General features: G+C 40.3%; 2 protein-coding genes across 2 annotated transcripts in view; one reads left to right on the top strand and one right to left on the bottom strand.

Moving 5' to 3' along the window:
- Positions 1–18,132, top strand: part of LOC121576599 (RNA polymerase II elongation factor ELL2-like) — a 64,326-nt gene extending 46,194 nt beyond the window's left edge. Inside the window, exons 7-12 of the mRNA XM_041889853.2 lie at positions 1,666–1,783; positions 2,186–2,642; positions 3,349–3,412; positions 13,436–13,607; positions 13,734–13,778; positions 15,609–18,132. Of these exons, the coding sequence (XP_041745787.1) occupies positions 1,666–1,783; positions 2,186–2,642; positions 3,349–3,412; positions 13,436–13,607; positions 13,734–13,778; positions 15,609–15,719 (967 nt within the window). The 3' untranslated portion in view covers positions 15,720–18,132. The remainder of the gene's footprint in view (positions 1–1,665; positions 1,784–2,185; positions 2,643–3,348; positions 3,413–13,435; positions 13,608–13,733; positions 13,779–15,608) is intronic.
- A 4,643-nt stretch (positions 18,133–22,775) lies between these two features.
- Positions 22,776–26,090, bottom strand: pex11a (peroxisomal biogenesis factor 11 alpha). Its single transcript, XM_041889852.2, has 3 exons — positions 25,817–26,090; positions 25,368–25,483; positions 22,776–24,968 (listed from the first exon to the last, which is right to left on the bottom strand). The coding sequence occupies exons 1-3, from the start codon at positions 25,870–25,872 to the stop codon at positions 24,400–24,402; spliced, it is 741 nt and encodes a 246-aa protein (XP_041745786.1). The 5' UTR covers positions 25,873–26,090; the 3' UTR covers positions 22,776–24,399.
- Between the last annotated feature and the right edge of the window lie 116 nt (positions 26,091–26,206).

The raw sequence follows: 26,206 nt of genomic DNA, 5'->3' as shown, positions 1-26,206 counted from the left end.
AGGAAGGAGCTGGAGGAAACAGATTGCCAGTTGAGAGAGGAGTGTTTGGCCTAACAGAGCCTGCATCTGGCACCATTGTTCTCCTCACTGAAGTGACTGGACACTGCTCTGTCTTAGTGCCTGCCTCTTGTCGATGTAATCTGTGTTCTGTAAACTAGAAACACTACAGACAGCTTAACACTTTGAAACATGCTGACAAACTTGTCAGTTTCACCCTGAGGTCAAGTGTAGATAATGGGAGTGTAACATCATCTGTCTGACAATGTGGTCTATTTGTTCTTATGCAATATTCATGTCAACAGCGGCGTCAAGGTGGGCTTTGCTTGTAATTGATGTACCTTGATCCTGAAGTTACAGTAACCAACTGGTTCTACCTGTTTTGTGTCATGTTTTCCTCTGTTAACATGGCCCCACCTCTCTCATTTCGCTGTAAACCATGCAGTTGGAGTTTGAACCATTATTTACTTAAGTGATAATGCCAGAGAAGTCGGTGTTTGGAGGATATATTGGCGCGGGTGTTGTTTGTCGAGGGCCGGAAAACCGTGGCAATATATCCTCCAAACACCGGCTTCGCGGGCATTATCACTTTTATACAATGGGTTACCAACATATTAAAATAATGATTTACGTATTTTCATTAAAAACGTTATTTTTATTCATTCTATTTAATCCTTCCACAAGATAAAGTCCCGACACAAATCTAGGGTTGCTACCCAAACTGACTGTTCTATCGGTTCGGTTGCCAGAGTCGTTCAGTCTTTATGTTCTGTATCTATGGGCGCGACCCAGTCGTTCGTTCTAAGTGTTCCATTGCCATACTGGCTGGCAACATTCTTATCCCTCGCTTGCTAGCTAGCCAACTACGGCTAACTTACAGTCATGTCAAACACTAGTGCAGCCAGAATAACAACAAAGTAGCTGCATTTGCATTTGTTTAAGCTGTTTTCTAGTGACATTTATTTGGATACATCCATAACAATGAGCTAATGATGCGCAATTTCGCCTGCCGTAGAAAATGTGATCTCTGCTCAGGACACTGTTGTTCAGAGGAGCTAGCCAACAACACAGCTAACACAATCACTTTAAACTGAAGCTGGAAAGACTGCAAACTAGCTGCACTTCATTTCGTTTGACCTGTTTTCTATTGATAGTTCTTTGTATATATCCATAAAAATTATGCTGATTCGTGATTTTGACTGGCTGAGAAAAGCTGCCTGCCTGTCTGTCTCATCCCGACTCGTTCAACATTACTATGGGACAGCTGGAGATCGAATTTGAATATTGAAACAATGTTGCAAATGTCGGAGAGACAGACAGCAAGGTTTATACAAATCTCCGCTGTCAAAAACTAAATGTTAGTCTAAAATAAATGTGCGATAATGTCTAGATGCTTTTTATAGTGGATATCAAGTTTATAAATTGCCTGTCTAGGCTGATGAGACAGTGGATTTAAATAGGCCTTTTAACGTCATAGATTTAGCCGGTGGTAACTTGTGGAATAGACACCGGCTGGAATGCGGTTTTAACCAATCAGCATTCGGGATTAGACCCACCCGTTGTATAAAAACAAATAAATCTGTCCAAAAATTAAGTTAAGCTTGAGTTATCTGCCCTAACATAAACATAATAGCAAAGTAAAAATGTCTTCCCCTTCTAATGTTGCAGGAAACTGCAGCCACTGAGCAGCAGTAGCCAGTTGAAGAGTTTCCAGTCAAACCATTCATTCCACAAAACCCCTGGGGATTCTCCGTCACAACTCAGCCCGGTCAAGACTCCCTCTGTGGTAAATACTCCCCTACCTAACTCTAAAAGAATTCCTACATCCTGCCCTTACTCATTGTTTATTTTCTTAAAAGCTTGAGATTGATTAGAAATAAAAGAGAATGCAGAGATTAATTTCAAGGGTTAAATGATTTCTGTTTGAATAGTGGATCAGTGTTATGCCTTTTGACTTGGGCCTACTGCAGAATAAGATTGAGTAAAGGAGGAATGAGAGGAAAGTTTCTTGGTTTGGTCGCATCTGCTTTTTATTTATGGGAGTGCTGGAGGCAGTTCAGTCACTGACATTTTCAGGAGCCAGTTAGGACGTTTTAATGTAGCGGAGCCATTCCTTTCACATGTAGGGTATGTTGGTCTTTGCTAAGTAGTATTACAGGTAAAACCTCTTCTCTTCCCCTTCTCATAGAAACGCCCAGTGCCCTCAGACCTATCTGATTGTCAGACCCCCAAGAAGCAAAGACTATTAGACCACAGTTTACCCCTGCAGTCCCCTTCCAATGGACACCTTGGTCCCATTGGAGTCCTTAGCTCATCTGGTCCAGGCAACACCAGTGTACAGACCAAAACAGAGTTTGAGAGAACCAACAATCACGTCCAGGGAAGCCCTAATGGTCTCTACACACGGCATAAACTGGGTGGCTCCTCCAGTATTCCCAAGCTGGAGAGGACAGAGCCGGTCCTAGCAGTACCAAGCCCCAAGGCTCTACAGACTGAGTCCTCCATCTGCACTGACCAGCTGCTAGCCAACGGCCAGCACAAAAAGAAGAAGTCCAAGAAGCACAAAGACAAGGACCGGGAGCGCTTAAAACAGGACTGGATAGAGAACAGTCCCGACCTGAAACCGAACCAGGAAAATGTCAATGGTAAGAAAAGCACCATCTCATTCCCAATGTAATTTTCAACTAAATCTTATAATTTTGAGGCCTTGTTGACGGGAATGATAGCAGAAAAGAACATGTTGATAATGATACTGTAATGACATCAAAGGATATATTTACAGCACCTCTGGTCTATGACCACCTTGAAATCAGAGCAGTTTAATAATTTACAAGAACCACCTAATCAGTGTATTTGAGCCAACAAGATTACAGGAAAGACTGCCCAGTATTTGTATACATACGAATAAACACTCTCCATATACATAAACACTGTCATAAAAACTTTCCAGTATTATGAATCTTCAAAGGGATCGGTACCCAATAGGTTAGGTGACTTATCTAGATATACGGCTCACAGTGAATTGCTGTAGGTTTTAAACAGAGTGACAATAAATAAATGATCTGAAGAGCATTTCCAGTGGAAAGGGTGCTGTGTATGTAGCTTCCGTTAGCACCACCCATCCCTTTCCCTGGCTAGTGTGTAGATGATTGACTGTGGAACAGCTGGGTGACCCACGGTCCATCGAGTCAGCAGGCTGCTCTGCCTCGCAATCTGGGGCACTTCTGTAGCAGGTCTCGTATCAGTAGTAGTGATAAATGACTCCATCAGCCTTGGTATGATATGAGTTTTATCACGTTTGCATTGGCAGATTACATTAACCTTTTTTTCTCTGCTTCTTTTTATCTCCAGACCATGAGGGGGCTAAAACACCTGTCACTCGTACCTCACCGGAGGAGCTGCCCGACTATTTAATGTAAGTTCAAACACACTGCTTCATTCATAAGTCCTCCAGAATCGGGTTGCTGAGTTGTACTTCTAGGTTGATAAGTTATGTGAAACCCATTCAAGCTGTAAACATGGTACATGTGAAGCCAGAATGTGCTTTCAAATGCTCAGGTTCTGTTGCTGCCATCTGTTGCTTCAATGTTTTTGTTTAATGGTATGACTACTTTAGTCCCTTTTGTTGTGAAAGGAAAGTGATTTGTTCCAAAAGGTCTGGATTCGGCTTGAAAACATTCACATAAATAGTGGAAAATGTGGAAGTTTAAATGGTCTGTCAAATGTGCAATAATAACACAGCTTCACTGAGAATGACTTAAAAAAGGTGAGAGGCGCATGCGCGTACTGATAGGATGCATGGGGTGTGAGTAGCTCCGTTTTGTACTGACAAAACTGTGGTTATATGTACAAACCAGACAAAGTTTAAATCAAGCCTCTAAAATCGATAAATCAACACATCCCCTAGCAACTGGGAGAGTGTGAGCGATCAGTTATGTACAACAGCGAACCAATAAGTTGGTAAAGCGGCACGGTGACACGAGTCCAACAAGCCATGGCTTTCCCCAGAGGAAAAGACAAGGAGCAACTTGGAGATGCAAATGAGTGTAATGAACAGTTAAAGGCTATCCAGGAAAACATAGCTAAAATGCTCTCAATGCACAACAAAACAAACTGCTACAATATGTTATTACAAAATGAGATTAGCTCGAAAAGAAAGTAGAGGCTATCGTGTCAGTCACATGTGCATGAACGAACAAGACAACAAAATGTGCCTTTTGGAAACAAAGTTGCAAAATGTAGAAGATTAATTGGACGAAACAACATGAGAATTTTGTCCTTACCGGAAGAAGAGTAAAAAGGAGACATTTCCAGCTAAGTGGTCAAACTGATATCAGAAGAACTTGACGTGGATATATCACCAGAAGATAGGAGAACGCTAAATACCCACGCCTGGTAATCTTCAAACTGTGGAACTATCGGTCAAAAATAAACATTCTGAGGTCACAGGGGGGAAAGGAGATCAAAATCCACGGCTGGTCCATTCGATTGGTCCAGGACCTGTCTGCTAGGATGAGAGAGACGCAAGGAATACATTCCGATCAGATAGACACTGGAGGAAAAGGGGATCAAGTCTCAGCTCCGCTTCCCGGCAGTGCTGTGGGTATCGAAGTGAATGCAAGGGATGGAATTCATAAGCGTCAGTGAATCCTTAATCAAGCTACAAGAAACCTTCCCAGTTGAAGGAGGATAGCCCCCTGCTCTGAGAAGAGGGCAAAGTAGGAAAAAACGATGAGCGCACTAGGCTACATACAGTGATGCCTAACACCAGTTTATCGTAAATTGAGACTATATCCCCCCCAATACAATCTATACTTTCTCCAAGTAATTTTTTTTCTCTATGAAGTAACGATAGAAGTAGCCGATGCCAATGGGCTACATGGACACTAAAAAGACCATTCAAAAGGGGAAATATAGTGTGTGTGAATGGGAGTGTGAGGGAAGAAGTGAGGGATGGTGAATATGAATATGCATGGGAGAGAATGGGTGTGTGGATACATAGGATGGATGTTGGGGGGGAATAAATGAGAATGGATGAGTAAGTCGATGGATGGGTGTAAGTGTGTCAGAGGTATAATGTTTGGCATCAGAAACTTTTTTTGAAGTATGTGTGGGGTCTCCGCTCATCTCACTTCAGTCTCTCGGTGGACCCACTCTCCCCAAGTAGAGCCCCACCAGCCACTATGCTTTAATTGAATTTACAAAGTAATACAAACTGACCACAATACTTAAGTGACAGTCTTTCTCCAATATATAAATGACATGACCAACAAAATCCAATTTATTACATGGAATGTGCACAGGCTCCATGATGAAAACAACAACAACAAAAAGCATATGGTTCTTGAACACAGAGATTGTCAGCAGATGTGGTTTTCCTGCAAGTGTTACATTTTAAAAAATTATAAGAAATTGAATATTTAAAGAGGAGCTAGGTTGGAGAGGCCTTTGCTGCCACCTACTGTATCAATCTAATTCAATCACATTTATTTATAAAGCCCTTTTTACATCAGCAGATGTCACAAAGTGCTTATACAGAAACCCAGCCTAAAACCCCAAAGAGCAAGCAATGCAATGTAGAAGCATGGTGGCTAGGAAAAACTCCCTAGAAAGGCAGGAACCTAGAAAGAAACCTAGAGAGGAACCAGGCTCTGAGGGGTGGCCAGTCCTCTTCTGGCTATGCCGGGTGGAGATTATAAGAGTACATGGCCATTTAAGGCCAGATTGTTCTTCAAGATGTTCAAATGTTCATAGATGACCAGCAGGGACAAATAATAATCACAGTGGCTGTAGAGGGTGCAACAGGTCAGCACCTCAGGAGTAAATGTCAGTTGGCTTTTCATAGGTCGAGACAGCAGGTATGGTAGAGAGGGGGAGAGGGAGAGAGAGAGCACACGGACCAAGAAGGCCCAGCACACGGACCAAGAAGGCCCAGCACACAGACCAAGAAGGCCGTTTTCTAATGTTGAATTGTACCTTTATATGGGGAAAAATACACATTGATTTCATTGTACAGTGGGGAGAACAAGTATTTGATACACTGCCGATTTTGTAGGTTTTCCTACTTACAAAGCATGTAGAGGTCTGTAATTTTTATCATAGGTACACTTCAACTGTGAGAGACGGAATCTAAAACAAAAATCCAGAAAATCACATTGTATGATTTTTAAGTAATTAATTTGCATTTTATTGCATGACATAAGTATTTGATCACCTACCAACCAGTAAGAATTCCGGCTCTCACAGACCTGTTAGTTTTTCTTTAAGAAGCCCTCCTGTTCTCCACTCATTACCTGTATTAACAGCACCTGTTTGAACTCGTTACCTGTATAAAAGACACCTGTCCACACACTCAATCAAACAGACTCCAACCTCTCCACAATGGCCAAGACCAAAGAGCTGTGTAAGGACATCAGGGATAAAATTGTAGACCTGCACGAGGCTGGGATGGGCTACAGGACAATAGGCAAGCAGCTTGGTGAGAAGGCAACAACTGTTGGCGCAATTATTAGAAAATGGAAGAAGTTCAAGATGACGGTCAATCACCCTCGGTCTGGGGCTCCATGCAAGATCTCACCTCGTGGGGCATCAATGATCATGAGGAAGGTGAAGGATCAGCCCAGAACTACACGGCAGGACCTGGTCAATGACCTGGGACCACAGTCTCAAAGAAAACCATTAGTAACATACTACGCCGTCATGGATTAAAATCCTGCAGCGCACGCAAGGTCCCCCTGCTCAAGCCAGCGCATGTCCAGGCCCGTCTGAAGTTTGCCAATGACCATCTGGTTGATCCAGAGGAGGAATGGGAGAAGGTCATGTGGTCTGATGAGACAAAAATAGAGCTTTTTGGTCTAAACTCCACTCGCCGTGTTTGGAGGAAGAAGAAGGATGAGTACAACCCCAAGAACACCATCCCAACCGTGAAGCATGGAGGTGGAAACATCATTCTTTGGGGATGCTTTTCTGCAAAGGGGACAGGACGACTGCACCGTATTGAGGGGAAGATGGATGGGGCCATGTATCGTGAGATCTTGGCCAACAACCTCCTTCCCTCAGTAAGAGCATTGAAGTTGGGTCGTGGCTGGGTCTTCCAGCATGACAATGACCCGAAACACACAGCCAGGGCAACTAAGGAGTGGCTCCGTAAGAAGCATCTTAAGGTCATGGAGTGGCCTAGCCAGATCCAGACCTGAACCCAATAGAAAATCTTTGGAGGGAGCTGAAAGTCCGTATTGCTCAGCGACAGCCCCGAAACCTGAAGGATCTGGAGAAGGTCTGTATGGAGGAGTGGGCCAAAATCCCTGCTGCAGTGTGTGCAAACCTGGTCAAGACCTACAGGAAACATATGATCTCTGTAATTGCAAACAAAGGTTTCTGTACCAAATATTAAGTTCTGCTTTTCTGATGTATCAAATACTTATGTCATGCAATAAAATGCAAATTAATTACTTAAAAATCATACAATGTGATTTTCTGGATTTTTTTTTTGATTCCGTCTCTCACAGTTGAAGTGTACCTATGATATAAATTACAGACCTCTACATGCTTTGTAAGTAGGAAAACCTGCAAAATCGGCAGTGTATCAAATACTTGTTCTCCCCACTGTATATCCCACCAGGGGCAAATCTGGTGTTTAGATAGAATTCAAGCTAAATTAGATAAAATCCTGACAATAACTATTATTCTAGCAGGTGACTGAAATCATATGTTCGATAAGATTGACAGACGTAGTAACAAAAAATACTAATTCAAGGAGCTTCCAATGAGGCTGAAATATATGCTCTCAACAATTTACTGGGTTCAAAAATCCATGACCTAGTGATATCGGATCATTCTCCGGTATCATGCTTAATTACTCCAACAGAAAATACAATTAGCAACAGAATATGGAGAATGAACAGAGCGCATCTTCAAGACCCGAAATGTATTAAATTCATAAATAAATAAATAAAAACTTTTCCATTACAAATGTAGACATAGATGACAGAGAAAAGCCGACCCCCGATATAATCTGGGTTGCTTTTAAGGCGTACATTAGGGGGAATGATAATCTCATACTCTGTGAAAGTTAAATCTGAGTTAGAAATGTAAATTAAAGGAAAATAAATCCCAATAAATAAAAAAAAGCCCATTAAAAAAAATCTTTACAATGTAAAGAAGAAAATAACATGTCAGAATTTAAGCAGCGATTATATTTTACTTTTGTAGAGCGACTACAGGTTAAACTCAAATAAAGCATACTAATTAATGGCAATTAAACATGGTAAACATCTCTCAGCCCTCACAAAATGAATACACAATTTTAAAAGATAAAGATCAAAATGTGTTAATTAGAAACAATGTGATTTAATGACAATTTTAAAAGCGTCTATGAAAATCGATATAAATCAGAATTAAACAACTGTTGGACTGATCCTACAGCCTTCATAGACTCAACAACCCTGAAGCATTTATCAGCAGACATAAAATAATCACTAAAAGAAAAGATCACCCAAAATGAAATATTAGATACTGTTAAAGCATTTGCGCAGAGAAAAGCACCAGGAATGGATGACTTTCCCATAGAATTCTATTTAACATTTTAGGACAAAGTAGCGCCCCTATTTACACAAATGACAACACACGTCAGTCAATTCAGTGCTTCCTAGTTCTATGTATCAAATAGTTATTTCAGTTATATTAAAACGAGGAAAATCTGGAGAATCCCCTGCTGGTTACAGACCCTTAAGTTTAATAAATTGTGACAATAAAATAATAACAAAGCTCATAAGCAATACAATGGCAAAAATATTACCAGACTTGATACATATCAATCAAACAAGGTTTATTAAAAATAGACACAAATACAAGAACATGTTTCAGTTTAATACATACAATACGCTAAAAAACAAGATATAGATTGATCAATAATGGCTGTTGATGCCGAAAAGTATTTTGACCATCTTGAATGGTCTTTCTATTCAAAACTTTGGAAGCTTTCAACTTTACAGCAAAAAATACAAATAAAAATGACAATATTATATAAATGTCCTAAAGCAAAAATATACACAAATCATACATTATCTGATGAAATGGCTTTAGAAAGGGGCACAAGACAGGATGTCCCCTCTCCCCCCTCCTGTTTGCACTGGCAATTGAACCGATTGCAGAAAGAATTAGACAGGGCTCAAACATAACAGGTATCAGTATTGGTAAACATGAATATAAACTAAACTTATTTGCAGATTATCTCCTGATATATCTGACCACTATTGAAAACTCAATGCCCCCCTTGCTAAAAATATTTTCAGAATACTCTAAAATCTCAGGATATAAAATGAACGTGGAAAACCCCCGAAATAATGGCAATATGAAAAATAATAACTCATGATCTTCAGCAATCCTTTAAGTGGACCACAAAAAATATCAAATACTTAGGATGCTTAATAAGTTACAACAAATATATAAAGATAACTTTGTCCCATTACTCAACAATATGGAAACAGATCTAATTAAATGGAACAATCTTCCCATAAATCTTACAGGTAGAATAAACCTCTTCAGAATGATCTGGCTCCCAAAGTTTGTATATTTATTCTCGGTAATAGCAATTACCCCACCGAAGACATTATTTTAAAAAGTATAATCGGTCATAACAGACTTGAAATGGGCAAATAAAACTCATAAAATAGGAAGATGTAAAACTTTCCTTTTTAAGTCTGAGGGTGTTTTTAACCTTCCAGACTTGGAATTGTATCAACTCGCCACCCACAGCTTTTACTTGCGACCATATAGTTAAATGCACTACAGAAGAACAATGGGTACATATTGAAGATGCGCATGCTCATCTTTTCACTTGTCTATTTTCAAAGGATAAAGCTAAGAACATTAAGAACTTCTTAGTTAAGAACACTATAACAATATGGAAGAAAATTAAACTTATTCTACAAGAGCCAATATCACTCCCTAGAAACACAACCCTATGGAACAATCCTTGGATAGCTTTTCGTAATTCACCGATAAATTGGTCCACATGGAAAACTAAAGGCATAGTAACCGTAAATGTTTTTTTTTTTTAGGGGGTAGATCAGCTTTAATATTGCAGATAGATTGTAACTTCCATCAATGTAATTGTCTGCATCACTTCCAATCCCCCATATATATTTTTTCGCATATACACTACCTTTCAAAAGTTTGGGGTCACTTAGAAATGTCCTTGTTTTCGAAAGAAAAGTATATTTTTTGTCCATTTAAAATAACATCAAATTGATCAGAAATACAGTGTAGACATTGTTAATGTTGTAAATGGCTATTGTAGCTGGAAACGGCTGATTTAAAAAAAAAAATTAATATCTACATAGGCGTACAGAGGCCATTATCAGCAACCATCTGTGTTCCAATGGCATGTTGTGTTTGCTAATCCAAGTTTATCATTTTTAAAGGCTAATTGATCATTAGAAAACCCTTTCGCAATTATGTTAGCACAGCTGAAAAAGTTACTTTCCAACCCCACCACCCCTCCCCTAATTGGAGTAAACTAGTGAACAACAACGCTTAGGCCTCTACTTCCAGCTTATACATACTATATACATTTTATGGACACAGTCAATTTTACAATAGTTCTATTTTGTTAGTTTTTACTCCTGAACTTCATCTACCCTCAACCTCTCCGATCATTTTCATGATGTCCATCCGGTTTGCTTCTATATGCCATATCTTTCAAACTGTGCTCTTTCACAAAAGTTCTTAACCTATAACCTATATACTTATTATGGACATAGTATGTTTTACATTAGTTATCTTGTTGTTATTAGTTGTTATTAGTCCCAACCTTAAGCTCCATTCAACCCCTCCCATTCAACCGTAAATGACTTGGTAATAGGAAATACATTTATTTCCATTACAGAATTCAGAAGCAATTTTAGACTGTCCACTGTAGATATTCTTAAATACATGCAACTTAAAAGTTTCATATCACGAAATTTCGATTTGAAATCTTTTGGACATCAGAGCAATCTTGATGGAATCTTATTTGAGTCAGAAAATGATATTCATATGATGCACTATATATACAAAAGTATCTGGACACCCCTTCAAATTAGTGGATTTGGCTATTTCAGCCACACTCTTTGCTGAGAGGTGTATAAAATTGAGCACACAGCCATGCAATCTCCATAGACAAACATTGGCAGTAGAATGGCCTTACTGAAGAGCTCAGTGACTTTCAACATGGCACCATCATAGAATGCCACCTTTCCAACAAGTCAGTCCGTCAAATTTCTGCTCTGCTAGAGCTGCCCCGGTCAACTGTAAGTGCTGTTATTGTGAACTGGAAATGTCTAGGAGAGACAACGGCTCAGCCTTGAAGTGGTAGGCCACACAAGCTCACAGAATGGGACCGCTGAAGCGTGTAGAAATTGTCTGTCCTCGGTTGCAACACTCACTACAGAGTTCCAAACTGCCTCTGGAAGCAACATCAGCACAATAACTGTTTGTCGGGAGCTTCATGAAATGGGTTTCCATAGCCGAGCAGCCGCACACAAGCCTAAGATCACCATACGTAATGCCAAGTGTCGGCTGGAGTGGTGTAAAGCTCGCCGCCATTGGACTCTGGAGCGGTGGAAACGCGTTCTCTGGAGTGATGAATCACGCTTCACCATCTGGCAGTCCGACGGACGAATCTAGGTTTGGCGGATGCCAGGAGAACGCTACCTGCCCCAATGCATAGTGCCAACTGTAAAGTTTGGTGAAAGAGGAATAATGGTCTGGGACTGTTTTTCATGGTTCGGGCTCCTTAGTTCCAGTGAAGGGAAATCTTAATGCTACAGCATACAATGACATTCTAGATGATTCTGTGCTTCCAACATTGTGACTACAGTTTGGGGAAGGCCCTTTCCTGTTTCAGCAAGACAGTGCCCCCGTGCACAAAGCGAGGTCCGTACAGAAATGGTTTGTCGAGATCGGCGTTGAAGAACTTGACTGGCCTGCACAGAGTCCTGACCTCAACCCCATCAAACACCTTTGGGATGAATTGGAATGCCGACTGCGAGCCAGGCCTAATCGATAAACACCAGTGCCCGATCTCACTAATGTTCTTGTGGCTGAATGGAAGCAAGTCCCCGCAGCAATGTTCCAACATCTAGTGGAAAGCCTTCCCAGAAGAGTGGAGGCTGTTATAGCAGCAAAGGGGGGACCAACTACATATTAATGCCATGAATGAGATGTTTGACGAGCAGGTGTCCACATACTTTTGGTCATGTAGTGTAGGTAAGATATACAAAACTTTGCAGAGAGCCTATCCAACTGACAATCTCTTAGAAAAAAATATATAAACTATTGGAACCAAGACTTTAAAATAACTGATATTGGCACAAGCTGGAGGGAATGTTGGAACATAACTAACGAAACTACAGTTAACGAAAATGTACACTTAATCCAGTATAAACTAATGTATAGAATTTATACACATTTTACAGCACAATGGAGTCCATGTCTTAAGTGTAAAACTAACAATGACTCAATCCATGCCTTCTGGGAATGCTATAAAGTCCGAAAGTTATGGGTGGCGTTAGAAAGTTGGCTATCAGAAGTATTACAATGTAAATGTACTTTTAATCCGTCTGTCTGCATATTTCAAGCATATGAGTGAGCAGTGAGCAGTGAGATTCCCGACGGGTTGGACGATACTTTTCTTATCAATCATCTTGACAAAACATATACTTAAACTCAATGGAAAGGTAAAATGCTTTATTATCTAAATGTTGAAAGTGTGTGGGCGACGGAGAGAAACAAAATGGGGGGGGGAGTTTGGGTAGGTCCGATGTCGTTGATGTTTGTGAGCATCTGTATGCTGTCGTTTTTATGTGTAGGTTTTGTGTTATAAAATAAAATAAGAGAGTGACTTAGAAAACAAATGATCTAGGAGCAGCAGGTAGCCTAGCAGTTAAGTTCGTTGGGCTGGTAACCAAAAATGTGCTGGTTCGATTCCCCGAGCCAACTTGGTGTCGATGTCCCCTTGAGCAAGGCACTTAACCCTAATTGCTCCAGGGTCGCCATCTATAAATGGCAGATCCCTGGCCGTGACCCCACTCTCTGAGGGTGTCTCAGGGGGAGTGGAATATGCGAAAAACAAATGTCCAATTCACATGTGTATAATACACACTTGTACATGAAATGGGACAAATGTGAGCACCTAATTATTAGGATCTAATGTCTTACATTTCTACATCTTGTGAACAAATCTCTTTGTGAAGTCATTGGGGAGTCATAGGCCATCACTCTGCTAATCTGCAGTGCCACCTGCTGGAAAGAACAATGAATGTTTATATTTCTACCTCCTGATGTGGCCATTCCACGTTGCCTGTCAGAGCTGGCCAGTCCAGACCATAGTGGATGCATGCCATGCACCTGTGGTTGTTGAAATTACAGCTCACAAGATGTTGGTCTCTCTTTCCAGAAAGTACAACACCATCACAGCCTCAGAACAGCGACAACAGTACAAGCAGGATTTCTGTGCAGAGTACGATGAGTACAGGGCCCTGCACGACCGGATCGGTACTATCACTGAGATGTTTGTTCAGCTGGGTTCCAAGATAAACACACTGTCCCCCGGTACACAGGAATACAAGGTATGAGCAAGGAACTGACATCACTTCCACACACACCACAAAACACTTCTGGTTAAACAGTTGAAGACCTGGCTTCATGTACTTTCAAGGATTTACTAAATGTCTTGTATTTTTCCACCCTTACAGCTCATGGAGGAACAAATACTGCAGAAATATAGAAAGTATAAGAAAGTAAGTAATGCATGAGCAGCAAATATCATGTCATTATTGTATAGCCTGTCTTATCTACTGTAGCCTATATGCCTGTATGGATATCACAAATAACTTTAACTGATACCAGTGATATTAATCTAATTAGAATCGGATCAACTTTTCCCATATACAGTGGGGGAAAAAAGTATTTAGTCAGCCACCAATTGTGCAAGTTCTCCCACTTAAAAAGATGAGAGGCCTGTAATTTTCATCATAGGTACACGTCAACTATGACAGACAAAATGAGAAAAGAAAATCCAGAAAATCACATTGTAGGATTTTTTATGAATTTATTTGCAAATTATGGTGGAAAATAAGTATTTGGTCAATAACAAAAGTTTCTCAATACTTTGTTATATACCCTTTGTTGGCAATGACACAGGTCAAACGTTTTCTGTAAGTCTTCACAAGGTTTTCACACAATGTTGCTGGTATTTTGGCCCATTCCTCCATGCAGATCTCCTCTAGAGCAGTGATGTTTTGGGGCTGTCGCTGGGCAACACGGACTTTCAACTCCCTCCAAAGATTTTCTATGGGGTTGAGATCTGGAGACTGGCTAGGCCACTCCAGGACCTTGAAATGCTTCTTACGAAGCCACTCCTTCGTTGCCTGGGCGGTGTGTTTGGGATCATTGTCATGCTGAAAGACCCAGCCACGTTTAATCTTCAATGCCCTTGCTGATGGAAGGAGGTTTTCACTCAAAATCTCACGATACATGGCCCCATTCATTCTTTCCTTTACACGGATCAGTCGTCCTGGTCCCTTTGCAGAAAAACAGCCCCAAAGCATGATGTTTCCACCCCCATGCTTCACAGTAGGTATGGTATTCTTTGGATGCAACTCAGCATTCTTTGTCCTCCAAACACGATGAGTTGAGTTTTTACCAAAAAGTTCAATTTTGGTTTCATCTGACCATATGACATTCTCCCAATCCTCTTCTGGATCATCCAAATGCACTCTAGCAAACTTCAGACGGGCCTGGACATGTACTGGCTTAAGCAGGGGGACACGTCTGGCACTGCAGGATTTGAGTCCCTGGCGGCGTAGTGTGTTACTGATGGTAGGCTTTGTTACTTTGGACCCAGCTCTCTGCAGGTCATTCACTAGGTCCCCCCCGTGTGGTTCTGGGATTTTGCTCACCGTTCTTGTGATCATTTTGACCCCACGGGGTGAGATCTTGCGTGGAGCCCCAGATCGAGGGAGATTATCAGTGGTCTTGTATGTCTTCCATTTCCTAATAATTGCTCCCACAGTTGATTTCTTCAAACCAAGCTGCTTACCTATTGCAGATTCAGTCTTCCCAGCCTGGTGCAGGTCTACAATTTTGTTTCTGGTGTCATTTGACAGCTCTTTGGTCTTGGCCATAGTGGAGTTTGGAGTGTGACTGTTTGAGGTTATGAACAGGTGTCTTTTATACTGATAACAAGTTCAAACAGGTGCCATTAATACAGGTAATGAGTGGAGGACAGAGGAGCCTCTTAAAGAAGAAGTTACAGGTCTGTGAGAGCCAGAAATCTTGCTTGTTTGTAGGTGACCAAATACTTATTTTCCACCATAATTTGCAAATAAATTCATAAAAAATCCTACAATGTGATTTTCTGGATTTTTTTTTCTTCTCATTTTGTCTGTCATAGTTGACGTGTACCTATGATGAAAATTACAGGCCTCTCTCATCTTTTTAAGTGGGAGAACTTGCACAATTGGTGGCTGACTAAATACTTTTTTCCCCCACTGTACTACATGCCCCTCTGCCTTGACCATGTCACCATAATGCCAGCTCTCTGACACCCCTCTGCCTTGTCTTTGCAGAAGTTCCCTGGTTACCGGGAAGAGAAGAAGCGATGCGAGTATCTGCATCAGAAACTTTCCCACATCAAAGGTCTGATCCTGGACTATGACCGTACCCAGGCCCCTTCATAGTGACTGGCCTGCACCCTGCTGCCCCAGGGTGTTACTGTATCAATGGTCCAAAAGACTCCCCGTGGACCAAATGACTGCCCAGCCAAGCCTGGGTCCTGGAGTGACCTGGAATCACATGAATCACACATTCACTTTACTCCTCCCAGTGTTGATGGGAGAGGGGAGCGATGTTGTCTTATATGAAGTGGGCCAAGACCAGCAACTCGTGAGCAAATAAAACCCTTTAATGTTTTCGTTGTTGAGGGCGAGTGTTGTAATGACTGGAATTTGTTGTGGCGCATAAATCATAAGATGACACAACTTAAGCCAAATTCCTTTTTCTACCCATAATGCAAAATGTACATGAACTCTCCTGCCCAAATGCTTTTAACGTTTGGTCTATTGTCATGACTACACACAAAGGCATATTGGTTTGATGGTACAATCATAAGGACAGATGACAACAAATGCTCTTCATACCCAGTCTTATATCAATGCTATATTTAAGTACCCAGTACAATTTGTGGTTTGCTGTTTCACTGAATGTCTAGATGTAAAATGGTATATCAAAATAATGATATAAAATCTTGATTCCTATAGAGAGGGTTGTAATCACTGGATTAAGATTAGTGAAAGATGGAAGATATTTAATGTTCTGTGGAAATATCTTAGACCTGAATTCTAGGCCATATCCCTGCCATTGTTGATGTCCCAGGCAGAATACAAATGAGGTAGACTATGTATGCAGAACTGCTGAACAGCTGCTATTAAGAAGAAGATTATTGTAACTGTAAAACGGTAGGAGTGGTTTCAGGTATTGATACATAATTAAACAACAATACAAAATTACAAAGAAAAATACTGTACATGATTTGACAATTAGCCAAGACATTAACAAAAAACGTGTTTGGTAAATGCTCCAATTGGTCACAATATTAAGTACACTTGAACTTGTTGTTCATTTCAATCAGTATTGATAAGGCTCTATTATTTGCGTAGACTTTTTCTACTTTTCACATGATAAACAGAAAACATCTACAACTATTGATAGTGTTAATCATTAGAACCTTTGAAACGTATATCTCATTCTATAACCACACTGTTTGTTACAGAAACATTTCACAAATGTTTTAAAGCGCTGGAGAAATACTGCCTTCTAGGCGATGTCACTGCCATTGGTGAAGACCCAGGCAGAGTACAAAATGTAGACTATCTAGAAAATGCAGTAGACTATGTATGCTGAACAGCAGCTATTAAGAGGAATATTGTAACTGTAAAAAGGTAGGAGTGGCCTAAACATAATGTTCTGTGGAAATGTCTTAGACCTCTATGAACATGAATTTAACTGTTTGTGCTGATAATTGATCTCTTTGTTAAAGTTAATGAGACAGTGCATGTCATTAATCGGACATGCCAGTCAAACATCCTATACATCTGCCTCTGACCCAAACATCACATTCTGTCTGTGGTTCATGTTGGCAGTAATTAAGGCATTCTGCTTCATCAAATATGGGCAAGGGGAACTGCCCCCTGACATGTGTAGGATAGAGGAAAGTGCCATCATAGTCATACAGTATACTCCCATGTTTCTGTTTAAAACACTACATTGTTACTGAAAGAACACTATTCTGAATAAGAACTGCAATCCAACTCCAAGAGCATAATTAGTAGAAGATTTGTCAAGATTGTTGTGGCATTCTATTACCTACTTATCCTTCTGGATAAATGGTTCTCATTGTTTGAGCCAGTATGCTCTGACCTTTGATGGTAATAAAGTTCATACAATTTTAACAAATCTTTTATTACCTCGATCAATAGTCCATTACATTTGTGAGACTGGGTGGAATACCAGATCATTTAACAGTACTTCATGAAGCCCTTTTTATAAGCTTGTGCTTGTGTATCAGTCCAGCAAGAAACATAGGTTTGTGTCCATGCAGTGATGAAAAGTAATGCCTTACAGCTTCTGGTGTCTGCTGATTTCAACCTGATTTAGGGCCTCAGAAATAAGATTGTCCATCCAGTAGATCAGAGATGAATCGTAGTTCAAAGATGAGCTCTCACAGATCTATTTTCTGACGTGTGTGAACTTCTTCACTCTTGCTGTCGACACTGCTTTGTAGGAAAATACTGTGCTAACCGGTGGTATTTCATTGTGTTGCTGTAGCAGTTCACTAGATTTCACCTACACAAAACTATATATAGATTGCCAAGATAGGACAGTTTATTTTCAGTTTGAAACAGTGAATGTTCCATTCCAACATATGGATGTATTGGAGTAAATGCCTTTCAACAAACTGGACCACATTAACTTAACCTCGCTGGATGTACCATCACCTGGGATTTCATACAGTTCATTATCTGTGGCTTGAAGATATATATAACACACACACACACACAGTACCAGTAAGACGTTTGGACACACTTACTCATTCAAGGGTTTTTCTTTATTTTTAGTATTTTCTACATTGTAGAATAGTAGTAGAGTAATTGTAGAATAATAGTGAAGACATCAAAACTATGAAATAACACATATGGAATCATGTAGTAACCAAAAAAGTGTTAAACAAATCTAAATATATTTTATATTTGAGATTCTCCAAAGTAGCCACCCTTTGCCTTGATGACAGCTTTGGACACTCTTGGCATTCTCTCAACCAGCTTCACCTGGAATGCTTTTCCAACAGTCTTGAAGGAGTTCCCACATGCTGAGCACTTGTTGGCTGCTTTTCCTTCACTCTGCAGTCCAACTCATCCCAAACCATCTCAATTGGGTTAAGGTCGGGTGATTGTGGAGGCCAGGTCATCTGATGCAGCACTCCATCACTCCTTCTTGGTCAAATAGCCCTTAAACAGCCTGGAGGTGTGTTGGGTCATTGTCCTGTTGAAAAACAAATGATAGTCCCACTAAGCCCAAACCAGATAGGATGGCGTATCGCTGCAGAATGCTGTGGTAGCCATGCTGGTTAAGTGTGTCTTGAATTCTAAATAAATCACAGACAGTGTCACCAGCAAGCACCCCCACACCATCACACCTCCTCCTCCATGCTTCACGGTGGGAACCACACATGCGGAGATCATCCATTCACCTACTCTGCGTCTCACAAAGACATGGCGGTTGGATCCAAGAATCTCCAATTTGGACTCATCAGACCAAAGGACAGATTTCCACCGGTCTATTGTCCATTGCTAGTGTTTCTTGGCCCAAGCAAGTCTCTTATTATTATTGGTGTCCGGATTGATTGACCTTCATGTCATAAAGTAATGATGGACTGTCATTTCTCTTTGCTTATTTGAGCTGTTCTTGCCATAATATGGACTTAGCCCTATTTGGTAAAATACCATCTTCTGGATACCACCCCTACCTTGTCACAACACAACTGATTGGCTCAAATGCATTAAGAAGGAAATAAATTCCACAAATTAACTTTTAAGAAGGCACACCTGTTAATTGAAATGCATTCCAGGTGACTACCTCATGAAGCTGGTTGAGAGAATGCCGAGAGTGTGCAAAGCTGTCAAGGCAAAGGGTGATTACTTTGAAGAATCTCAAAATATATTTGGATTTGTTTAACACTTTTTTGGTTACTACATGATTCCATATGTGTTATTTCATAGTTTTGATGTCTTCACTATTATTCTACAATGTAGAAAATAGTAAAAATTAAAGAAAAACCCTGGAATGAGGTGTGTCCAAACTATACAGTGCCTTCGGAAAGTATTCAGACCCCTTGACTTTTTCCACATTTTGTTAAGTTACAGCCTTATTGTAAAATGAAATCTACACACAATACCCCATAATGACAAAGCAAAAACAGGTTTTTAGACATTTTTGCAGATGTATTAAAAATAAAAATAAACATACTTTATTTACATAAGTATTCAGACCCTTTGCTATGATACTCGAAATTGAGCTCAGGTGCATCCTGTTTCCATTGATCATCCTTGATGTTTCTAGAACTTGATTGGAGTCATACCTGTGGTAAATTCAATTGATTGGACATGATTTTGAAAGGCACACACCTGTCTATATAAGGTCCCACAGTTGACAGTGCATGTCAGAGCAAAAACCAAGCCATGAGGTCGAAGGAATTGTCCGTAGAGCTCCGAGACAGGATTGTGTCGAGGCACAGATCTGGAGAAGGGTACCAAAACATTTCTGCAGCATTGAAGGTCCCCAAGAACACAGTGGCCTCCACCATTCTTAAATGGAAGACATTTCCTAGAGCTGGCCGCCCGGCCAAACAGAGCAATTAGGGGAGAAGGGCCTTGGTCAGGGAGGTGACCAAGAACCCGATGGTCACTCTGACAGAGCTCTAGAGTTCTTCTGTGGAGATGGGAGAACCTTCCAGAAGGACAACCATCTCTGCAGCACTCCAATCAGGCCTTTATGGTAGAGTGGCCAGATGGAAGCCACTCCTCAGTAAAAGGCACATGACAGCCCGCTTGGCGTTTGCCAAAAGGCATCTAAAGACTCTCAGACCATGAGAAACAAGATTCTCTGGTCTGATGAAACCAAGATTCAACTCTTTGGCCTGAATGCCAAGCGTCACGTATGGAGGAAACCTGGCACCATCCCTACGTCGAAACATGGTGGTGGCAGCATCATGCTGTGGGGGTGTTTTTCAGCGGCAGGGACTGGGAGACTAGTCAGGATCAGGGCAAAGATGAATGGAACAAAGTATAGAGGGATCCTTGATGAAAACCTGCTCCAGAGCGAAGGTTCACCTTCCAACAGGACAACAACCCTAAGCACACAGCCAAGACAACGCAGGATTGGCTTCGGGACAAGTCTCTGAATGTCCTTGAGTGGCCCAGCCAGAGCCCGGACTTGAACCCAATTGAACATCTCTGGAGAGATCTGAAAATAGCTGTGCAGCAACGCTCCCCATCCAACCTGACAGCGCTTGAGAGGATCTGCAGAGAAGAATGGGAGAAACTCCCCAAATACAGAGGTGCCATGCTTGTAGTGTCATACCCAAGAAGACTCTAGGCTATAATTGCTGCCAAAGGTGCTTCAACAAAGTACTGAGTAAAGGGTCTGAATACATATGTAAATGTGATATTTCTGTTTTTTATTAGTAATGTTTTTGCTTTGTCATTATGGGGTATTGTGTGTAGATTGAGGGAAAAAAACAATTTAATCAATTTTTGAATAAGGCTGTAACCTAACAAAATGTGGAAAAAGTCAAGGGGTCTGAATACTTTCCGAAAGCACTGTGTGTGTGTGTGTGTGTGTAATATATATATATATATATATATATATATATATATATATATATATATATATATATATATATTCAGAGACAGTGACTACTCCTAAACAGTATTGAAGTCAATATGACTGTCTGTGTACACTGTCTTGCTACTTAATTGCTGTCTTAAGATGGGTGTAAATAGGAAGATAAGAGTTCATTTTGCCTTAACATACCCATCACACATTTCCATGTCTCTGATAAATTTTTTTATCTGCACATATGCAGATGTTTCAGGATCATGTATTTTAGTTCACTTATTTTTAGGTTTAAGGAATTGCTGAATTTAAGTTAATGGATGTTTTCAATATTGTGTGTTATGTCAGAGCATTTTTTAAGTGTTAGAGTACAATGTTGATGTATTCCTCCTCTACCATGTGAGTCCTTAGTCTTGCTAACATCAGTGAGTCACAGCTTGCTGTGTAGTCACGCGTCAGCCAGGCTAATGAGTGTCCGTATCGCGGAAATTCAACGTTCCAGCATGATTGAAATGTAAAGGCAATGTTCCCGCGTCAGCGGAGACTGCATTCACAGTAATCGCTGCATATTGAAATTCAACGTTACAGCACGATTGAAATTTAAAGGCAATGTTCCAGCATTAGTGGAGACTGTATTTAAGGGTAATTGCTGCATATGTCAGCTCAACCAGAAATTACCTTTACATTTCTATCACGCAGCCTGTAACGCTTCAGCGATACAGATTAAATAGAGCCCCTAATCCTTTTGTGTTTGTCATAGGTTAATTTCTGTTCATTTTCCTCATCCATATGAGTGGTCTGTGGATCTTTTTGATAATCATGAACAGAGTACAAAAAATAATTGTGATTGTGTTAAGGGCCTTTTCTCATCCAATACAATTCTGCACCACTGTCACAAACCACCTGGTTCTAGCGCTATGTATAAGTGTCTGAAAGGTCTGTCAGAAGTGCTTGACTCAACTAGATTCATCCCTGACATGTAAATGTCGGGAGTTCTTCTGTCACAGTTTGGTGAATTTTTTTATTGTTGAATTCTAAATGTCCTAAATGAAATGTATGCTACTGTGGTATTCTGGAAAGCACATGATCAGATATGAGACCAGCATAGACCACTGTCTCTTTGTGTGCAGTATTGGACTGAGCCAGAGGCTGGTCATCTGAATAAGTGCTAATTGTGATATATGCAGAGTTAGCTAGGTGCCTTCTAATAGGAAAATCTGAGTCACATTGGTGTTTACATAATGTTCATATCTATCATAATTGAGATTATTGCATAACATGCAGTTGAAACCAAATGTATGCACTCAATTTATTGGTCCCTAAATTGTATTTTTCATGTGTAGGGCTACAGATTTGTGGCTAAAGGTCCTTAACTCTTGACACCCACAATGTGCTCTTGAACGTTAATCTGCATACTGCTTACAAATCAAACAACTCTAGGATTATTTTAAGGTAATTGTTTTGCTTTGGCTGTTGCGTTTACTTTGTTGATATTGGTAAATTAAATGTCTCAATAGAAATGTGAAATTAAATCTCTTGTCCTGTATAAGTCACTTCAGTCTACCTATGAGAACAAATTTGTGTAACTATTTATTGCTTTTAATGTTTTCTTTTTTTGGTTCCTCCTTTGCACAATTTTCTCAGTCTATTAAAGGCAGACAAAAAGCCTCTCCTTGGCAAAAGGGAAATGGAATATATATTTTTGCAATTTTCAGTGGGGGATGCTTTATCACCACCTGTTCCTCTAGAAAAAGCCTACAAAATGTATTGTCTCTGTAAAAATAAAGTATAATGCTCTTTTCATCAAGTATTGAGTTTTTAAAAATTCCTATATTTTCTTAAGGTGGCGATGTTGCAGCACTTTTATTGGAATTCCTTGCACCACAAACTGATATTATAGGCCATCTACATCATCTTGAATAGTGACTGTACATCACACAGTTCTCTACATTAGTCAAAATGTCAATGTAGTTTAGATAAAATCAATTAAGCAAAGGACAAATATTCACCATGTTTGAATTCTGCATCCCTCAAGATGCACTTATTTTCCAGATCCTTGAGACATTTTCCAAATCATCAAAATAACCTTGGTTATTGTCTTATAATGCAATAATGGATTACTTTGAACTTTTGCAATCTAATAAAAAAGCGCATTTCAACCCCAAATTATCATCCATCTACTTTCAGTGTTTCAATATGTTTCAGTCCCATGGGCCCCATTCATCAAACATGCTTGATTTTTAACTTTGTTCAACTCGGGACTTCAGATAATTATAACTTTACAACTGCATTGTGAATTATAGCATACGTCAATGGAATCTATTTGATTATTCAACAGGTTTGATCAAATTCAAACCATTTTGTTACATTGCATTATGCATAGAAATCTACTGTATTAATAAGGCTCTTCCATTATGGAATACATTATTTGCATAGACTTTTTGTACTTTCCTCATGATAAATAGAAAACATCTACTGATTAGTGTTAATCATTAGAACCTTACATCTCATTCTATAACAGCGCTGGAGAAATACTGACTTCTAGGCCATATCCCTGCCATTGTTGATGTCCCTGGCAGAATACAAAATGTAGACTATGTATGCTGAACAGCATCTATTAAGAGGAAGATTATAACTGTAAACAGGTAGGCGTGGCCTAAACATCAGTGTTTCAGGTATTGATACATAGTTAAACAACAATACAAAATTAAAGAAATACTGTACATGATTTGACAATTAGACAAAACATTAACAAAATTGTTTGGTAAATGCTCCAATTGGTCACAATCTTAAGTACACTTGAATTGTTCATTTCAATCTGTTATATGCTACATCATAAGGGCCTTATTTCCAAAGTGAATGCTTCCTTTTATCAATTGCACAGGTAGTGCAAATTCACATTATTATACAAAGTGGCCTTGGAATCATAAAGACATACAGGAGACAGTGCTGGTGGGCTTGGATTAGTGTGGTAATGCTGAATCACGCAACTCATGATCCGTCAAGTTATTTAGTGAAAGCATTATGGCACCCACCTACAGTGCTCTACGTTCAATCAAACACTAGTAAACAAAGTTGACTAAGATCCCTGTCCAGTCTATTCTGTCTTTGTGATTCCTAAACTACTGCAAAGTTTCCTTTATAATATATTAATTTAGAAATGTCTAAAAAGGTACATATGTATCCACCTATGAGCTGTTGTTGGTCCTAACAGTAATCATCGGCTACTCATAAGTGTTTGCCCTTTAAGCTCCTAACTGCTATCTGAAGGGGTTGCTGTCATCACTGAACTTCTGCTAACATGCAGCTTCCCCTGAAGTGACATTTAAAGTAGGATAGTACCCCTGAAAGATTCTGTCTCACCAGTGTTTGACTATAAACCTTAGTCCTGGCATCTGCCCATTGTACTGTGTATGGCTTCTCTTCATTTCATAATTCTAGCTCCTTTCCTTTTCCTTCAACTCTAGGTTACGGTTGGATTTTCAAACTGGGGTGCAAGACTGACACTATCCCTAAGATAGAGGAAATCAGCCCACAAAAGCCCACCACTCCTGGGTTTGACCGGTACACACCCAGCCTGTCCAGTGGAATGAAAAGATCACAAATGTTTTTCAGTGTGTCAAGGGCAACCGAGGGATGGCTTTTAAGACTCTCGAAGAGCAGGAACAGAAAAGCATCCAGTTGAGGAACAATAACAGTAGCCACATCAGGGCTGTCGTTGAGGTGCTGATCCATTTTCTGTTGAAACTGCCTATCTCTGGTTCTCTGAACCATAGTCTGGGTGATTACGTAAACATCTCTGGTCAGACTCATAACCAGGGACAGGAAGTAGCAACGAGAGGCATTCAAGCTCCAGCGCTCCTTGTCAATACCAGGGACAAGGCCAACATTCCTGGCCCAGAGCACATTGTCGCAGATAAAGTAAAGGGCGCGGTTGAGGTTGGCCACAGTAAGGCAGAGGCGCAGCACAGGGTCAGAGAGCTGCAAGGTTCGCTTGGCAGCGTCAATGGAATTCACAGTGTTCCCTAGTCTGAACACTGAAACAAAGAACAAAATACAGAATTCAGCACATGCTCATGAATGAAAATAGTTATCAAGTAGGCTACATTTGACTGATCGTTGAACCAAATATTTGTCAGCACAAAACTAGAGAGCTTCTTTCCAGGCATAGACCTTCAGCTTTCCTATATGACCTGGGGGAATTACTGCTTATGTAACTTAACTGTCCATGTCTTATGCAATTGCAGAAGCAGCCTAGTGAGCCTACTCTTCCAAATGGTTGAGGGTCTGATACCCAAAATGTTCTCCACATAAAGCCATCCAATAATAATTAGCCTACAGCATGTTTCAAAAACACTTGTCCTACCGGTTAGTTAGCTACAGTATGTCCCTGGGGAGTGTAGTAGTTGGTGGTGGTGAAGGTTGTACAAACTCACATTTCCTTCCAGAACTCATGTTGGACTCCAGACTCTGCAGCTTGACAACAAGCTCTTTCCTTGCAGAATTCTTGCGAAGCAAATACTTCGACAAGGCACATGCATATTGGGTTGTCCTGAAATATAAGCATTAGACATAATGGCCTTTAAACACACATCTCAGCAGGACAGCAACTATATGTGTAGCTAGTAACGTTAGACTGAAAAGGAGATCATCATACAAACTAAACTGATCTGACTTGCTAGATTGACAGACAGCAAGCTACATTAGCAAAGAGATGTAACTTGTTGCAGCAGAAATGAATGATGGATAACATTGGCATTAGTTAGCTAATTAAGGTTGGAATTATACTCAACTTTTAAATCATGAGTTAGCTACTGTAGACAGCTAGCTTGCTACTAAATAAGCCGATTTAGCTAGCTATCTCGCTAACTTACCAATGACATACCTGAAAATACGATCCCTTCCTTGACTTTGATTTGTGAACTTAACAAAAGACTCCATTGCGACCAGTGGCTTGTTGTTTCAAACAGCAGATAAAATGGAACAAAACGTACAACTTGTAGACAACCCAGGCAGCCTAGCCGAGTCTAAAGTAAGGCAACTGCATAGAAATAGATAGAGGACTCATCTTTGTATCTGTGCTATTTTAGGGTCTGTGGCAGCAAAGGCAATCTCAATTTTGAAGTAGAAGGTTTTCTTCTTCACGATTGGCTGGTCCCTCCTGATGGCCCAGTTGGACATTACTCCAACATGGTCACCAGGAGAGATACGCCAATAAAGTTGGATGTCCCACCCAGTTTACTACTACATTAAAATGGTGGACGCCCTCAATGGC

This window comes from Coregonus clupeaformis, chromosome 11 (genome assembly GCF_020615455.1).
Source record: "Coregonus clupeaformis isolate EN_2021a chromosome 11, ASM2061545v1, whole genome shotgun sequence".
In the NCBI taxonomy this organism is placed as follows: domain Eukaryota; kingdom Metazoa; phylum Chordata; class Actinopteri; order Salmoniformes; family Salmonidae; genus Coregonus; species Coregonus clupeaformis.
This window is presented reverse-complemented; position numbering and strand designations above follow the sequence as displayed.